This window comes from Apodemus sylvaticus, chromosome 5, assembly GCF_947179515.1.
Source record: "Apodemus sylvaticus chromosome 5, mApoSyl1.1, whole genome shotgun sequence".
NCBI classification, from domain to species: domain Eukaryota; kingdom Metazoa; phylum Chordata; class Mammalia; order Rodentia; family Muridae; genus Apodemus; species Apodemus sylvaticus.
This window is the reverse complement of record NC_067476.1, coordinates 7,870,949-7,889,345: the sequence shown is the minus strand read 5'-3', so window position 1 is coordinate 7,889,345 and position 18,397 is coordinate 7,870,949. Positions and strand designations below refer to the sequence as shown.

Genomic DNA, 18,397 nt, shown 5'->3' with positions numbered 1-18,397 from the left:
TCATTCCAGAGAATTCCACTGGGTGCCAGGTTCCTCTTTTTCTTCTTGAGACAGGATTTTCTGTGGTACAGAATGACCTTGAACCCTCTATGCAACTAGAGGCTGTCCTTGAACTCTCAGTGCTCCTCACTCCACCTATAATCCAAGTGCTGGGATTACAGGTGGGTGTCATTACACCTGGCTTAGTGCTGGAGTCTGTGTGTGTCTGCACTGGGCTGCGGGCTCCGCCCAGCACCCCACTGGATCCTGCAGGTTACTGCGAGACAGATGCAGTTATCACTCTACCTCTGGTAGTGAGGGACAGATAGGCAAAAAAAGATGAGTTTAACTCTGTGGTGATTAAACTTGGTTGTCAACTTGACTGGACCTGGGATCATCTAAGAGGTCTGTCTCTCTGAACAGGTATTTCCTGAGAGGATTAGCTGAGGAGGGAAGCCCCCTGCCCCCAAGTGGGAAGCAGCTTTTGTGTCGGAGGAAACCAGACCTACTTTGCCTGCCTACCTTCATTTCTTGCTTGTAGGTGCATCTACGTTATTGCTACTGCTCTGACCATCCTCTACTAACATCAGAACCTAGTTTTTTTCAACCTTCCAGTGTGGACTGAAGACCAGTAGCTCTTCAGGATCCTCCATGCCTCCAGTACCAGATTGAGACATCCGGAGTATCTAAGTGGACTAAGCAGCTATGAAATTCTCAGACCTCCAAACTGCAGACAGCCATTGTTGGCCTAGCTGCCATCCTGTAAGCCAACCAATCCACTAAGTGTCCTTTATCATATATAGCCATGCTGTTGGTTTCTATCCTGTACAGAACATGACCAATGCACCTATAGTGGTTTAAATAGGTTTGGTTCCCATAGATTTATATGTTTAAATGTTTGGCCATAGTGGCCTTGTTGGAACTGTGGCCTTATTAGAGGAAGTGTGTCACTGCTGAGGCAGGCTTTAAAGTTATATATGTTCAAGATATGTCCAGGGTGAAACAGTTCCCTTCTGCCTAAGGATTAAGATGTAGAACTCTCAGTTCCTTTTCCAGCACTATGTCTGCCCACATGCTTCTCACCATGATGAGAAGGACAAAGGACTAAACCTCTGAACCCATAAACCAGCCCCAATGAAATGTTTTCCTTTATAAGAGTTGCCTTGGTCATGGTATCTCTTTCACAGCTATGGAAAACCTAAGATGGCATCCACCCAGTTACCCACAGTGGGATGGGAGTGGCCTTGAGGTGGGTCTTATCTGATTGTAGAAGAAGGCCTAGCCTCTAGCATTCCATTCTACCCCACCATGCACCTCTTCTGTCCTGTGTTCTCCAACCTCACAAGAAGGCTACCCGAGTTTGTGACTAGCATCTTTATTGACTGCGTGGGGTCTGTTGAAGGTTGAGGGCAGGGATTTGAGTGTCTTCAGGGCTTGCTCCTGGCTTCACACATATCAGGTAACTTTCCTGGGCAGAGGATTAATGATCCCACTCTCTATATACTCAAAAACTGTGTATGGGTCCTGGTCTCCATTGACAATGATGGCTCGATCGTAGTACTGCTCCAGGTCCCCAGAGTTCCTGTAGAACAGGTCCGTTTGGAGCTTGATGTACTCTTCTGAATCCTTGGGGTTCTGCAGGAGGCGGGCCTGGACCTCTATGGTGGGAGGGGGCTTGTACATGAGATGGAACCTACATGGGAGCAGATGACAACGGCCCTCAGTCCTCTGTTGACCACACTCGAGTGCCCTTGGCCCGTCTCCATGACAACCAAACACAAATGCCAGCTATGCACCAGAACTGGCCCCAGGCTTCTGGGACAAGAAGCTATGATCCCAGCTCAGGGTAAGGGCAGGGGACAGTGGGGGCGGGGGATGATGTAAAGTCACAGTAAGAGCCAGATATCCCTTTGATCTCTGAGGCCCAAGCAGCTAGATCCCTGCAAGTCCCTGGCTGCCAGGGCTGTGTAGTGAGACCCCACCTGAAAACAAAGCAAACAACACACAAAGGCCGCCTTCCTTCATTTTTCCCTTCCCCTACTTTGGCAGCGCCCACCCCCACTCCTGTCGTGTGTGTGTGTGTGTGTGTGTGTGTGTGTGTGTGTGCAGCTGAGGAAGGCCCAATGAGGGAGTTGGATTCCCTGGAACTAAAATTCTACACGTTCTGCTGGCAACCTATATTAGGACATGGAAGAAGGGAGTGTGCTCTCTTTGCCTGCTTGCCCTGGCCCTCACTGGCAGGTTCATTCATTCCTCCACTGGCATTAGAGCCTACTTCTTTGGGATTCTGGCATCTTCTGAAGACCAACTCTTGAATCCTCTATTGGTAGACAGGTGTTGTTGGATCAGTGGTTCTCAACCTTCCTGATGCTTCAGCCATTTAATACAGTACCCCTTATGTCATGATGACCCCCATCTGTAAAATGATTTCATTGCTGCTCTATGACTATAGTTTTGTTATGAATTATAATGTAACTATCTGATACACAGACCCCAAAGGGATGTCGATCCACAGGTTGAGAACTGATGGACTAGCTCGACCACAGCCTGTAAGCCACTATAATAAATCCCACATAGATTTATTCTACCACATCTGTTCTAACCCCAACAGATACCAGGACTGGGATCTAGAACAGTTCCAGAATGCTGTGTGGGCTGATCTACCACTTGAACCACATGATCCAGCAGACACAATGGTACTTGAGGTGTCAGTGGCAGACAGGATGCTGTTTAGAGCCTTTGGCAGGCCCCTATAGGTGAGTCACAGAAGATACCTTTGGGATTTTGAAGCAAGTCTTTACCATTGTCTACAGACAACTAGTCCCTTTAAGAGGCAGCTCTTGGCCTGCTACTGGGCCTTAGTGAAAACAGAACATTTGACAATGGACTAAATTACCATGTGACCTGAGCTGCCCACCATGAGCTAGGTAATAGCTGACCCACCAAGACAACGTGGGATGTGCATAGAAGCAATCCCTTACCAAATGAAAATGGTGTATACATTGTATATGATTGGGCCTGAGCAGGTCCTGAGGACACAAACACGTTACATGAAGAAGTTGCCCAAAATGCCTGTAATGTCTACTCCCTTTACAATGCCATCTGCTACTAGGTGTGCATGCTTTTTGGGGTGAGGAAGAAGACTGGGGCCTGGTTTACTGATAGTTCCCCATGCTGTGCAGGTACCACTCAGAAGTGCAGCATCACAGCCCCTTTCTGGGACAACCCTGAAAGACACCTGTGAAAGGAAAATCTTCACAGAGGGCAGAACTTTGGGCAGTACACATGGTCATACATTTTGTTTGGAAGGAGAAATGGCCAGATGTGTGATTGTTCACTGATTCATGGACTAGTTAATGGATTGACTGGATGGTCAGGGATTTGGAAAGATCACGATTGGAATACTGGTGGGAAAGACATCTAAGAGCTGGGCAGTGGTGGCACACGCTTTTAATCCCAGCACTTGGGAGGCAGAGGCAGGTGGATTTCTGAGTTCAAGGCCAGCCTGGTCTACAGAGTTCCAGGACAGCCAGGGCTACACAGAGAAACCCTGTCTCAAAAAAACCAAAAAAAAAAAAAAAAAAAAAAAAAAAAAAAAAGACATTTAGGGAAGGAGTATGTGGATAGATCTCCCCAAATGAGTGAAGAATGTGAAGATATTTGTGTCCCATGTAAATGCTCACCAAAAGGTGACTTCAACTGAGGAGGAGGAGGTCAGTAATCAAGTGGCTAGGATGACCCGTTCTGTGGACAGTCAGCCTCTGTCCCCAGCCACCCCTGTCATTGCTCAATGGGCACATGAACAAAGTGGCCATGGTGTCCGAGATGGGAGTTAAGAATGTGCTCAACACTATGGACGTCCACTCTCCAAGGCTGACCTGGCTACAGCTGCTGCTGACGGCCAGATCTGCCAACAGCAGAGACCAACACTGAGCAGATCTCTTATGAGTTTGAGGTCAGCCTGGTCTACAAAGCAAGTATAACAACCAGACTGTTACACAAAGAAACCCTGTCGAAAGAAAGAAAGAAAAGGAAGGAAGGAAGGAAGGAAGGAAGGAAGGAAGGAAGGAAGGAAGGAAGGAAGGAAGGAAGGAAGAAAGAGAAGGAAGGAAGAAAGGAAGAAAGTGAAAGAAAGAAAGAAAGAAAGAAAAGAAAGGAAGAAAGAAAGAAAGAAAGAAAGAAAGAAAGAAAGAAAGAAAGAAAGAAAGAAAGAAAGAAAGAAAGAAAGAAAGAAAGAATGAATCAATCCATCACAGGTATACCCAGCCATTTAGCCACTTGAGTTTTAGTTAATTCCAGATGTGGACAAGTTGACAACCAAGAATAAGCATCACATAGGGTTTCCTGTGTAGTCCTGGCTGTTCTGGAACTCCTTATATAGACCAGACCAGCCTCAGAAGAGAGCTACCAACCTCTGCCTCCCAAGTGCTGGGATTAAAGGCATATACCATCACAAAGGGTTTATTATTTGTCTGTGTATGGGTGTATGGTATATATGTATGTATGTGTGTGTAAGTGCATGTGTTTGTGTATGTGTATATGGGTGTATGTATATGTATGTGTATGTGTATGTATATATGTATGTATGTGTGTGTATGTGTGTTGTGTGTGTACACACATGCGTTTTGGTGATTGAACTCAGGTCCTCATGCTTGTGAGGCAAGCCTTTGCCATCTGAGCATCTTCCCAACTTTGTCTGTACTTTTTTCAATCCTTCCAAACAGGATTTGCCCAGTACTTAGAGCCTACTCATCTGGTGCAGCCATTTCTGAAGCAGAGGTCCAGCTGGGGGCCAGGACTACAGTGGCAGGTACTTCACTCTGTGTTGCTGCTGTGCCTGGTATACCCCTTCCCTCTTCCTCTTCAGAGGGAGACAAAAGACGTACCCAGAGGAACTCACTTAACAAGCCCGTTTCTTGCCTATGTCTGTAACAGCCAGCACTACCCTGGAGCAGGTCCACGGTAGCACTGAGCACCTAGATGAAGAGGTGGATCTCGGGGGATCTGGCCATCAGCAGCCCTCCGTGACCCGCCGCCAGGAAGGCCCGACCAACCTTTCTCCTGTGACAGGGTCTGTCCTTCTCAGTGTCAGCCGCTCCAGGATGGAATCCAATGGCACGTTCAGGAAGAAAACCCTGTAGAGAGAAACCACGGTAGCGACAGTTGTCACTATCTGGGCCAAGCAAAGCTTTGACAGCCTGGGCCTGCTAACCCGAGGGAGACCACTCCTCCTGGCAACATGACTCTCCTACACAGTAAACCCACCCAGAGCCTAGAGACCCACCAACCTTCTCTGTCAACTCATTCTTCAGGCCAATAACACCCTAATGGCAGAAACTAGGGTGTAGCCTAGCAGCCCAGAGCCTTCCAGAATCACCCACTGGCCACCCTGTCCCTTTCCTTCTGCTGCTTCCTCCCTTTGCCCCTCCCTCCTTGTGGCCCTGGGGGACACTGACCTTCCTACTGTCACTCATTTACCTCCATAGACTAAGTAAGTTTGCTACAGTCCAGACAAGAACAGTTGCCCTGGTCACCAGAGGGAACCCCAGGCCAGACTTCTGTCACCCTAAGGCCACAGTTGGCATCATACCCCACATGTGCGCATCTATGTGTTTCGGGGATGGTCTGCCCCAGATTCCTGAGGCAGCCAAGTGTGCCCTTGCTCCATTCCTCTTGGCTGGGAGAAATCTTTCCCCTCTGACTCTCTGGTGCCTGTGGCTTTGCTGTGACCCAGGCTGTGAGGAGGTAGAATGCAGATCCAAGCCATGCCAGGCAGGTCACCTGCTGACTGCACAGTGGGAGAAATGGAAGCCCAGACTTAGCCCGAGGGCCTCCAGAAGAAGGCAGCTTGCTCAGAGCCATCAAGGGAGGTGGCCAGAGACACTAGGACCAAGTGTTGCCTGCGGCTGATACTTCAGAGTTTGACTGACACATGTGCAAATTTCTCTCCCTTAGGCTGGTTTTTTATGGGTTTCCTTCTAATACTTACCCAAAGTTATTTTTTTTAATTCCTAAAAACTTTTATATATTCATTTGAGGGGGGAGGTAATGAGTGGATATGTGCACAATGTGTGTTTAGAGGTCAGAGAACAACCATGGGGTTCCTGCAAGCTCCTGTCCAGGAGACACAAGAATGAAACCCGGTTCAGCTCCACTTAGTGAGTCGTCACTGGTTCAAACTTCTAAAGTCTGTCACCAGATGGTTTATTGTAGCCGTATTTAAGCACCGCACAATTTTGGGGAAATGTTTCCCGATGACAATTAACTCAGTTCTGTGTACAAAGAAGCTAAGGACATGTTTACATTGAAACTCTAAAAGAGCTGGCAGTGGCGCGGCGGTGCATGCCTTTAAACCCAGCACTTGGGAGGCAGAGGCAGGCGGATTTCTGAGTTCGAGGCCAACCTGGTCTACAGAGTGAGTTCCAGGATTTCTGAGTTCGAGGCCAGCCAGGGCTACACAGAGAAACCCTGTCTTGAGGGGGGGGGGGGGGAGTCTTCATAATGAAAGAAAGAAAGAAAGAAAGAAAGAAAGAAAGAAAGAAAGAAAGAAACAAAGAAGAAACAAAGAAAGAAACAAAGAAAGAAACAAAGAAAGAAACAAAGAAAGAAAGAAAAAAGAAACTCTACAAAGTACATCTGGCCTCTTCCATAGAGATAATCAAGGTAAGGACCTTGGGAGGATGGCTGGGAGTCGTGGTTGGCCTGGCTCTATAGAAGTTGCTTAGGCTGTTGTAATGTGCACGTGACATCTCTCATAAGGATGTTTTTATGGACTGAGAAGCTTGAAAAAAGCCCAGTATTTAGTGGGGGAAAGTTAGGGATAAATAGACAGTCTGGGCATTTAGGTGAAGCCTGGCCTGCAGACAGCAAAACATCACCAGGTGCTAAACTACATCCATCCCCAGGATTCCAGATGGAAGGCAGGTAAACGTTTCTCTCCTTTGAAGAGCGGAGCCTGTGTGTTTAACCTCCTGGGTTCCTTATCTGTGTGTGCAAGCATCCCGTACGTCTACTGACAGCTTTCAGGAGTTCATTTCTCCTTCCGCCTTGTGGGTCCCAGGGACTGAACTCAGGTCATCAAGCTTGGTAATCACACTCACCCACTGAGGCTGTGACCTACGGCCTGACAAGAGGCAGCTTGAGGGAGGAAACATTTGTTCTGGCTCACAGTTCAAGGACACAGGCATCACGATGGGGAAGGCACACTGGTGGGAGAATGAGGAAGTTCTTACAACGTCTCTGCTGACAGGAAGCTGGGATGGATCGGTAAAACCTCAAGGCCTGAGACTAGTGAACAATACAGCCGGGATGGATAAACATGACTCCAAGAAACCAAAGGGCAAGATGTCTGCTTATGCCTTCTTTGTGCAGACATGCAGGGAAGAACATATGAAAAACCCAGAGGTTCCAGCCAACTTTGCAGAGTTTTCCAAGAAGTGCTTGGAGAGGTAGAAGACAATTTCTAGAAAAGAGAAATCAAAGTTTGATGAAATAGCAAAGGTGGATAAAGTACGCCATGATTGGGAGGTAAAAGACTATGGACCAGCTAAGGGAGGTAAGAAGAAGAAGGACCCGAATGCCCCCAAAAGACCTCCATCTGGGTCTTTCTTATTCTGCTTTGAATTTCACCCCAAGATCAAAGCCACAAACCCTGGCATCTCCGTTGAAGATGTGGCAAAAAAGCTGGGTGAGGTGTGGAATAACTTAAGTGACAGTCAAAAGCAGCCTCACATTACCAAGGCAGCAAAGCTGAGGGAGGCCGAGAAGGTCGTTGCTGACAATAAGTCTAAAGGGAAGTTTGATGGCGCCAAGGGTCCTACTAAAGTTGCCTGGAAAAAGGTAGAAGAGGAGGAGGAGGAAGAGGAGGAGGAAGATGAATAAAATCTGTCTCCTTGTAAATACCTGAGAGCTCTGCGATACTGCCGTGGGCGTCCATTTAGCTTCAGGTTGTTGTGTTTTTGTAAATAGTGGCATAGCACTCTGTGACATTCTTAGTTGTGGAAAGGGGGGGGGTCAACTGGCATGAAAAGTGTTTGGAGTTTTTTCTTTAGTTACGTGCAGTAGATTTTAAACTTTTTAATGAAACTGTAGAACTCATAGCTGTCAGCAAAGTGAAGAACTACTGCATCAGTGGAAGTCCCAGAACCCTCTGTACCTAAATGCAATTTGCAGCATTATTATTTTTGTATGTTTAGAGTGCTGAAATGTTTTTGAAATTAAATCAACAGTATTACATTTAAACAACAACAACAACAACAAAACCCTCAAGGCCTGCCTCTGGCCCCAGTGACAGACTTTTATTAGCAAAGCTCCAACTCCTAATGGTTCCAGAACCTTCCCAAAAGGCACCAAGTGGTCACACACATGAGCCAATTATGGTCCCGTCACATTCAAACCTCACAGACAGCTGGACACTTGCTGTCATGCACTAGAAGATGTATGGGCTCAGCTGTCATGCACTCGACCACAGATGAGCTTTAAAAAAAACACAGCTGAACAGCAGACAGGCAAGCAGGGTTCTCAGAACAGACACGCCCAGGACTTGTCTCCTTGCCCAGTGTGAAGGTTTGTATATTCTTGGACCAGGGAGTGGCACTGTTAGGAGGTGTGCCCTCATTGGAGTAGGTGTGTCACTGTGGGTGTAGGCTTTAAGACCCTGATCCAGCTACCTGGAAGCCAGTATTCTCCTAGCAGCCTGCAGATGAAGGCACAGAACTTGGGCTGGAGAGATGGCCCAGAGGTTAAGAGCACTGACTGCTCTTCTGAAGGTCTTGAGTTCAAATCCCAGCAACCATATGGTGGCTCACAACCATCCGTAAAAAAGAACACTGTCAAAAGGACAAAACGGCAGCCAACAAATTGGGAAAAGATCTTTACCAACCCTACATCCGACAGAGGGCTAATATCCAAGATATACAAAGAACTCAAGAAGGTAGACTCCAGAGAGCCAAATAACCCTATTAAAAAATGGGGTGCAGAGCTAAACAAAACATTTTCACCTGAGGAATATCGAATGGCTGAGATCTGACTGATGATGGCTAAAGAAATGTTCAGCATCCTTAGTCATCAGGGAAATGCAAATCAAAACAACCCTGAGCTTTCACCTCATACCAGTCAGGATGGCTAAGATCAAAAACTCAGGAGAAAACAGGTGCTGGTGAGGACGTGGAGAAAGAGGAACACTCCTCCACGGCTGGTAGGGTTACAAGTTGGTACAACCACTCTGGAAATCATTCTGGTGGTTCCTCAGAAAACTGTGTGTGATACTACAGGAGGACCCTGCTATACCACTCCTGGGCATATACCCAGAGGATTCCCCAGCATGTAATAAGAATCCATGCTCCACTATGATCATAACAGCCCTATTTATAATAGCCAGAAGCTGGAAAGAACCCAGATGTCCCTCAACAGAGGAAGGGATGCAGAAAATGTGGTATATTTACACTATCGAATACTACTCAGCTATTAAAAACAATAAATTCATGAAATTCTTAGGCAAGTGGGTGGAACTGGAGAATGTCATCCTGAGTGAGGCGACCCAGTCACAAAAGAACACACATGCTATGCACTCACTGATAAACGGATATTAGCCCAGAAGCTCAGAATACCCAAGAAACAACTCACATATCAAATGATGCCCAAGAAGAAGGAAGGAGAGGCCCCTGCTCCTGGAAAGGCTCAGTGCAGCAGTGCAGGGGAATACTGGGACAGGGAAGCAGGAAGGGGTGGATTGGGGAACAGGGGGAGAGAAGAGGGCTTATGGGACTTTTGGGGAGGGGAAATCCAGGAAAGGGGAAATCATTTGAAATGTAAATAAAGAATATATCGAGTACAAAGAATAAATAAAGAAAAAAAAGACGTAGAACTCTCAGCTCCTCCTGCACCATGCCTGTCTGGATGCTACCATACTCTTGCCTTGATGGTGATGGACTGAACCTCTGAACCTGTAAGTCAGCCCCAATTAAATGTTGTCCTTATAAGAGTTGCCTTGATCATGGTGTTTGTTGACAGCAGTAAAACCCTAACAAAGATACTTAGCTTCCCCTCCCTGAAGGCTACCTTGGCCCAGTCTCCAGAAAACCCTGCTGGTGCTGAGTTTAACTGTAACTACCTCATGAAGCAGGCACAGCCGGTTCCCAGCAGCCTGGCAGGCCATGGCCAGCCTTTCCTCACTGCACTGCTGTCTGTCAGGCTCATTCAGTCTCTTGACACTGAGACATGATGTCATCTACAAAGTTTACACTCAAGAAACAAATCAAGTTACAACCCACACACGTATGAATATTCTCTCATTCTCTCTCTCTCTCTCTCTCTCTTACACATACACACGCACGCACATACGCTCATACATACAGACACACATGCTCATATACACACACATGCACACACACTCATACACACATTCATTCACTCACTCTCACATGTACATGTTCATACACACATTCAAACACACATATGTTCATATACATACTCACACACATGCTCATACACACAGACATACACACACACCTGCACACATGCACATACATGTTCATGTACACATTCACACACATACACACACATGCTCATACACACAGACATACACACACACCTGCACACATGCACACACATGTTCATGTACACATTCACACACATACACACACATGCTCATACACACAGACATTCACACATACCTGCACACATGCACACATGTTCATGTACACATTCACACACATGCTCACACACACACATGCTCATACACACAGACATTCACACACACCTGCACACATGCACATACACACCCTCACACATGCATACACATACTCATACATACAGACATTCACACACACTCTCATACATGCACACACACATGATCATGCACACACATGCTCATTCACACACACATGTTCATATACACACTCACATAATGCTCACACTCACACACATGCTCATACACACATGCTTATATACATTCACATGCACACACATGCTCATACACATACTCATTCACTACATACCCTCACACACATGTTCATACATGCAGACATTCACATACACACACACACTCATAAACACACTCCCACACACATGTTCATACACTCATTCACTCCCACACCCTCACACATGCACACATACACTCCTAGACATGTTCATACTCATGTGTTACTAACCCAGGCTGCAAATAGCCCACTGGCTTGATGTGGACACACCTGCTTCCTAATGACTCCAATTCAGAGTGCTACAGAGCACCCGCCAATACAATACAGTGTTTGTAGTGCCATTTAAATTAGTGGGTTAAATACAACAATACATTAAAAGAATAATTCATTATCACAGCTAAGTGGGATTTAACCTGGGAATGGAAGCCTAATGCTTTTTAAATCAATTTTACATTTAAAGTAAAAATTACTATATTTTTAGGCTAAGTAGATGAGTCTTAGTCTGTAGTCTAGCTGGCCTTCAACTGCTATGCATCCCAGAATGGCCTTGGATTCTCAATCCTCCTGCCTCCAGTTCCTGGGTGTTCTAATTGTAGGTGCATGCCACTGTGCATGAGGAGAGAAGGCCATACGGTTCATCTTACCGAACAACCAAACACCTAACACCAAGCAAAAGGTGAAAGACTCAACAGGGATATCTGCTTTTACTACCACATGTACACACACACACACACACACACACACTAAATGTGATTTAAAAAAAACTGTATACCAAAATACATTTAAAAAATAAATTATAAGCCAGAATGGGGGAAATATTTGCAAAATGTGAATCAGATGAGGCATTTGTATACATTTCAGAAACTGTGAGCTACATGCACAGCTGGCAACACACATGTGTAGGTGCTCCGTCCACACGTGCCAGCGCCTCCAGAGCGGATGTCCAAATGGGAAAGCGGGGCATCTGGAGGCAGCTTCCTGGAAAAGGCTCAAGTTGCCTCCTCCTTCTAGCCAAGAGCCAGCCTCTGTCCTGGGAGCCCTCCTTTCAGCTCTGTCCAGGCCATCTGTGACTGTCCCTGGCCATCCTGGCCGTGGTACAGCTCACGGTGTTTCCTCTCAGGAAGAACTACATGGTGACTACCACTAAAGGAGGAGCTGGAAAGAGGAAACATAATGGGACTGCAGACTGGGGCCGAGGATGGTCAAAGAGATGGACAGAGCACACTGCTTGACCAACCGGGAGCACCATCTGGGACAGGGAAGGAGAGGATGATGCCAAGGTAGTCCTCCGTCATTAACAGATTTCAGAGTGTTCCCAGAGCACAAAGCAGAAGGGGCCAGTTTTTTTTTTTCTTTTTAGATTTCTTTTAGATTTAATTATTTTTATTTTATGTGCATGAGTGATTTGCCTACAGGTATATCTGTGTACCACATATGCACCTGCTACCCACAGAGATCATAGGAACATGAGGTTCCCTGGAACTAGACTATGGATGGTTGTGAGTCAACATGTGGGTGCTGGGAATGGAACCCAGATCTTAGCTTCTGAGCATGTGCATGTGGAAGTCTTAAACAACCATCCTCAGGGGTTGTCCTGAGATACTCTGTCCACGTTCTGTTAAGGATCTCTCATTTTCCCAGAGTTCACCCATTCAGCTGCACTGTCTGTCTGCAGCCCCAGGGGTCTTCCTGCTCCGGTCTTCCTAGTGCTAGGGTTACAACCGCGTACCAGCGAGCCCAGCATTTTCCTGTGCATTCTGGTGATGGTACCCAGGAAGTGCTTGACTGACTGAGCCATCTGCCCAGCCACAGTCTTCACTACAGACAGGTTAGCACCCTTAGTCCAGATTCAGACTTCAACAGGTCTATCCTGTAGGCACATCAAGGGTCTGGACAGGAGCTGAAGCTGCCTTGTTGATGCCGTGTCCTTCCTGCCTGGCAAATGCTCACAGCCAAAACCTATGTTGGCTGTCAGCACATAAACTAGCCTGCCTGGCCCCATCTCACACCAAAGCACGGCCCAGACTCCATGCTGTTGGCTTCCTGGCTCTCCTGGCAGGTGCCTGGCTCACAGCCCACAAAGATTCCTGGAATTAAGTGTTAAGAGAGGCTGCATCCAAAAGGAGCAGTGCAGAGGAGAGCCTGGACACAGACTTCTCTGGCCAGGATTTTAAAGTGTTTGCTTTGCAGATATTTCACTCTAACAAGCTTACCTGAAAAAAACCAAGGGCCAGACCACGCCAGCTGATCCTACCACCCCAGAGTCCTACGTCAGGCCTCGGGTAGCAGTGATGATGCCTCTCACCTCCAGTTCCCACTCCTTCAAGATAAGGGCTCCCGCTGGCCATTTCTTGTTGAAACCGGCACATAATTGACAGCACAAACCTATCCTGGCGGAATCTGCAGTCTCTCCAGGGGCAAGCAACAAAACTCACTCTCCTAGCTGCTAACCAATAAATTAGTGTGCACTCCTGGTAGTTTACCAAGTGCATTTCCAAACATGGCAGTCCAGTTGAAGGGGGGAATGACCCAGAATACTCCAGTAAAATCCAGCCCTTTTTAAAAGCCCTCTTAAAACATCTATCTTCTTTGCCACCAAGAAGAAAGGAAAAAAAATTTCTCTCCTGTGCACACTGCCACCCAGGAGCTCCCCAGACAATAAAGAAAAGCCAGTTGTCAGAGCCAGGAAGTTCTGCAAGCTTTTCCCACAGAGAAAGGCAAATACATTTAAGACAAAAATAGCAGGAGACAAGCTGGCCACCAACTGTAAACCCAAACCCCTTAGCAGGGTTCCCAGGGAACCAACCGGAGGCATCTCAGGCCATCCTTGGGGTTTGGTAGGGATGGAAGGATGGAGGACAGGCACAAGTGTTCAGCTGCTCGAACCTTCTGGGCAGGGTTTCACCCAGTGAGGTCACTGGCTAGGTGTACACTTTCATATTGGCTTTGGGTAAAAAAAAAAAGTAGTAAAGGGTTGAGACCCACATTCCTGAGACAAGAAGCCAACAGGACACAAGACCTTATCTAAGCCTTCAAGACTCTGGTGATCTTGAAACATCTTAATTTGAGCAGCTTTTATGCCCTCGAGTCTGTGTTCAGATTTCCCCCATTATTTTGTTGTTTTAAAGACTAAGTTCTTTGGCTCTGGAGAAAGTTAAACTGGTAAAATGCTCACCTTTCAAGAGCAAGGAAGGACCTGAGCCAATCTGCAGGGCCTGTCTATAGATAGACAGACAGACAGACAGACAGAGATACCTGAGTGTATGTGCTGTCAATCCCAGTGCTGCGGAGGCAGACAGATAGATTCTCTGGAGTTTATAACCAGTCAGGATTACCGACTTGGCAAGTTCTAGTCCAGTCAGAGACTCTTATTCAAAAGAAGGTGGGCCCCGCCTGAAGGAATGGCAGCCATAGGAAACCCCGTTTGACTTCACTTAGGCTACAGGTCCATGTGTCCTTTACAGCTAGACAACATCAAACACTGACAAGAGAGTGCAAATACCTTTTTTTTTTTTTAAAGAAAGAAGATATATTTATTCAATATGTATGTGCGAGTTCCTGCATGCATCCATGTTCCCCACATGTGTGCCTGGCTCCCACAGAGGCTGGAAGAGGGTGCTGGATCCCCTGAGCTGCAGTTACATGCATTTGTGAGTTCTCAACTTGGCACTGGGAATCGAATCCCAGTCCTCTGCAAAAGCAGAAAGTGCTTTTAACCACGGAGCTGTGATAAAATACCCTGACCAAGCCAGGCAGTGGTGGTGCACGCCTTTAATCCCAGCACTTGGGAGGCAAAGGCAGGCGGATTTCTGAGTTTAAGGCCAGCCTGGTCTACAGAGTGAGTTCCAGGACAGCCAGGGCTACACAGAGAAACCCTGTCTTGAAAAACCAAAAATCAAAGCAAAAGCAAAAGCAAAATTAAAACAAAAACACCACCACCAACAACAAAATACTCTGATCAAAACAACTTAGGGCAGAGAACGGTTCACTTTAGCTTACAGTTCCTGGTTACAGTCTATCAGCACAGGGATTTCACAGTGGCAGGAACTAGAAATAGCTGGTCACATCATCTCCATGGTCAGGAGCAGAGAGCATAAAGACATGCTTATTCGATCGCTTGCTTTTAGCTTGGGCTCTCCTCTCTTACACTATGTAGGAGTCTCTGCTTAGGGAATGGTGCTGCCCACGTGGGCTGAGTCTTTTCATGCTAATTATCAATCAAGACAGCCACTCCAACTGCAAGCATGCCTGATCTAAAAAATTCTTTACTAAGACTCTCTTCTCAGGTGATACTAGGTTAATTCAAGTCGACAGTTAAAACCACTCAGAAAGGTTTGGAAACATGCCCCTTGTGGGATCCTCTTGTTTGAGATGACTGTGATTTTGAAATGAAGAAACACAGAGATTTGCGAGTATGAATACAATAAACGGTCCACAACACAGAAATGTACGTGTAGTATATTAAATGAAAACAATTGCACTGGGATCAGAGAATGCAGATACAAGGTAGCTTGCTCACTCAGCTTGCATGAGGCCCTGGGTTCTGACCCCAGCACTGCAGAAAATTGGCATGGTGGTGCATGCTTGTAACCCCAGCATCTAGGAAGTAGAGGCAAGAGGATCAGAAGAAGCCCAAGGTCATCTTCAGCTGCATGAGCAGGTTTAAGGGCAATTATGTGAGACTGTCTCAGAAGTGAACAAAGAGGTGAAACTGATTCCACTCAAAAGTGACCAGGAAAAGGCTGGTGTGATGGTGTACCACACACCACTTACTCGGAAGACTGACACAAGATGATGTTGGCAAGTTCAAGGGTTTAAGGTCACCTTCAAGGACTTTGTGAGACCTAGTTTCCAAAACAAAAACAAATACTTGTTGAGGATGGACCTGGTGTTGTTTGTATTTTTATGCTAATTCCACTCTCCTGGGAGGGGCGGTGGACAAGGAGTGAGTCACGTACTCAGGTGACTTCTTGTGAACCAGTCCCCTAATGAATAAAGGAGCCAATCACTTGACGAGTAGGAGGGACTTCTGGGTTGGATGGAGAAAGAGGATGAAGGAGAGAGTTAGGCCCTTTTGGACTGGGATAGCGTGAGGACAAGATGTAATTACTAGTGTCTCCTGGCTTCAATGACGGAGGATATAGATTTAATAAGGCTTACAAGATTACAAGATTAGGATTTTAGTTGCTGCACCCAGCGATTGAGTTACTGTTGATTCTGAACTAAGTTTGTGTAGTGTTTTCCTTCATACCACGGCTCGTCCAGGTTCAAGAGAGAAAGGTACAGCAGGTACCACCAGGGTTTGCCTGATGTGCACCAAAGACCGTGGGGGGTTGAAACATGGAGTTGGCATAGTAGAGACCCGCCATTGGAAACTCAGCGATCTGAGTGGAGACATTTCAGGAGCCCCAGGCCAGAGAGTCTCCACAAGCTAAGAACTGGTCAGCCATATTGCCCACCAGTGCATGGCCAGCCAGGCTGCCGGGACAGAGAGTTGCCAGCACAAGCATGGTAATGTGCTGAATCATTTTTAAATATTTCCCACAACAAAAACCAGTGGCTTGGATAATAAAGGTAACCCTCCCTTGACACTGGTAGGGCTACAAAGCTCACACATCCCTTGTCCTTCACAGTTTGCTGGTGATCTAGCTTCTGCTGGTCAGGGGGAGCCTGGAAAATTGCAGCACTTGCCCATTTCTAGTGTAAATTCTCCTGACACATTTGTAAGCTGCTTATTTGACAGACTGAGTATGGAGCTGGGAAATGCTAGAGTAGCTGGAACGTCTGGGTTCTTACACGTGCCTGCCACACACTGCAGTCTCCGGGGACCACATGGGCTAAGGCGTTCTTGAGCTGTGAGCTGGGACCCGTGGATACACTGCCCTACTCCATCCTTGCCACATTCTGTGAGGCTGTGGTACTATGACAACATTAACACATTATAGGCCATGAAGATCCCGGCTCTGGACCAAGTTATTCAGCTGAAAAGTCACTGAGACTTGCCCTTAGCTTCCAGATGTTTGCCCTTAGCTTCCAGATGTTTGTTTGCACTTAACCTCTCCGTACCATGCTTATTCCCTCTATGTTAGTGAGGGGATGACTCTTCAGTGACCCCTGCGCTGTGCCTTCAGGAGGCCAGAGGCGTGCCAGTTACCATCGCAACAGCAAGGGACCTGAGACCTACCAGAGGCTAATTCCTACCCTCCCTGGCCTCCTTTCCCTAGGCCTGCTAAAGCCATTGATTTTGAGGAATTAGTATTTTCCTTTGTCACACTGCCCACCTGGACCATCTACTTGAAGATTTCAAGTTGTTTCTTGGCTTCAGTTTGAATCTTTGGTCTTCTATTCATTACCACCACCATCACCAGTACCATTATCATTAATTACCAATGTCACCACCATCACCATCACAACCATCCACATCATTACCATCCACATCATCACCATGACCACCATCACCAGTACCATCATTAATTATCACTGACACCACCACCACCATGACCATGACCATCATCCACATCATCATCAGTGCAATCAACACTGTCATCACCACTGCTGATATCATCATCACCATTAACAGCAGTACCCTCACCACCCTAGTCACCAACACCATCATTCCAATCAAAAACTTTTGTTAACATTCTGTGCCAGAGATTTGTACTAAGCACATCACACATTAGGCACCCACCCTTCACCAGGAGAAACACCTACATAGGCGCTGTGGCCCTGGCATCAAGGGTTAGCCTAGAGGATATATGCTATCTCTAGACTGTGCTCCAGGTCCATCAGACTCCAGTATGCTCTATCATTGCCCTGTTTTCCTATGTGTCAAATACCCACAATTCATTCGTTCTCCCAGGTTGATGGAACATTCCAGAAGCATCCAGTGAGACTTAGGACTGCACAGTGAACACTGAAGCCACTTAACTTACAGGGTGTGGCTGGATCTAACTGCTCAGGGCTCTCTGTGTCTGCCCAAGGACTGAATGGCTCCTTACTGTCTTCACGAGGGATGGCACACAGCTAGCTAGCTGCCTCTTGGGGCCAAAGACAAACAGTGCAGATTTCACCTCCCCTTCACACACACACACACACACACACACACACACACACACGCACACACACAGACAGAGAGAGAGAGAGAGAGAGAGAGAGAGAGAGAGAGAGGTTGGCAGTCTTGCCCAAAGAATCTGACAATCTTTTTCTTAAACCAACACTTTAATTACTCCAAAATTATGTTAAATCCTTGCATAAAAGCAGGAACAGCCCTCTTCTGAAGAATTTCATTACAGGAAGTTGGGCTGTCTCCAGAGCACTCAGTTAAAAGGAAATAGATAAGGTCTTCAAAATAAAGGCAAGGAGGCCTTCCTTTGTCAGCCCATCCAGGGGTCAGAGACTTGGAGGGCCAGGAACTCCCACTTTACAGACAGAAAGGAAAGGAAACACCCTTTAGCTCTGCAACGTAATAGGCTTTACTTCTGGAAAAAAAAAACAAGCCT

The 18,397-nt window shown here is 46.7% G+C and overlaps 1 protein-coding gene and 1 pseudogene across 2 annotated transcripts in view; one reads left to right on the top strand and one right to left on the bottom strand.

The window, feature by feature from the left end:
* Positions 1-1,294: 1,294 nt before the first annotated feature.
* Ak8 (adenylate kinase 8) overlaps positions 1,295-18,397 on the bottom strand; it is a 118,037-nt gene continuing 100,934 nt past the window's right edge. For both annotated transcript variants that reach the window (XM_052181985.1, XM_052181986.1), the window contains 2 exons: positions 5,034-5,114; positions 1,295-1,672 (listed from right to left, as the gene is read on the bottom strand). In XM_052181985.1, coding sequence (XP_052037945.1) covers positions 1,435-1,672; positions 5,034-5,114 — 319 coding nt within the window. In that variant the 3' untranslated portion in view covers positions 1,295-1,434. The remainder of the gene's footprint in view (positions 1,673-5,033; positions 5,115-18,397) is intronic.
* On the top strand, positions 6,633-8,146 carry LOC127685138 (high mobility group protein B3-like; annotated as a pseudogene).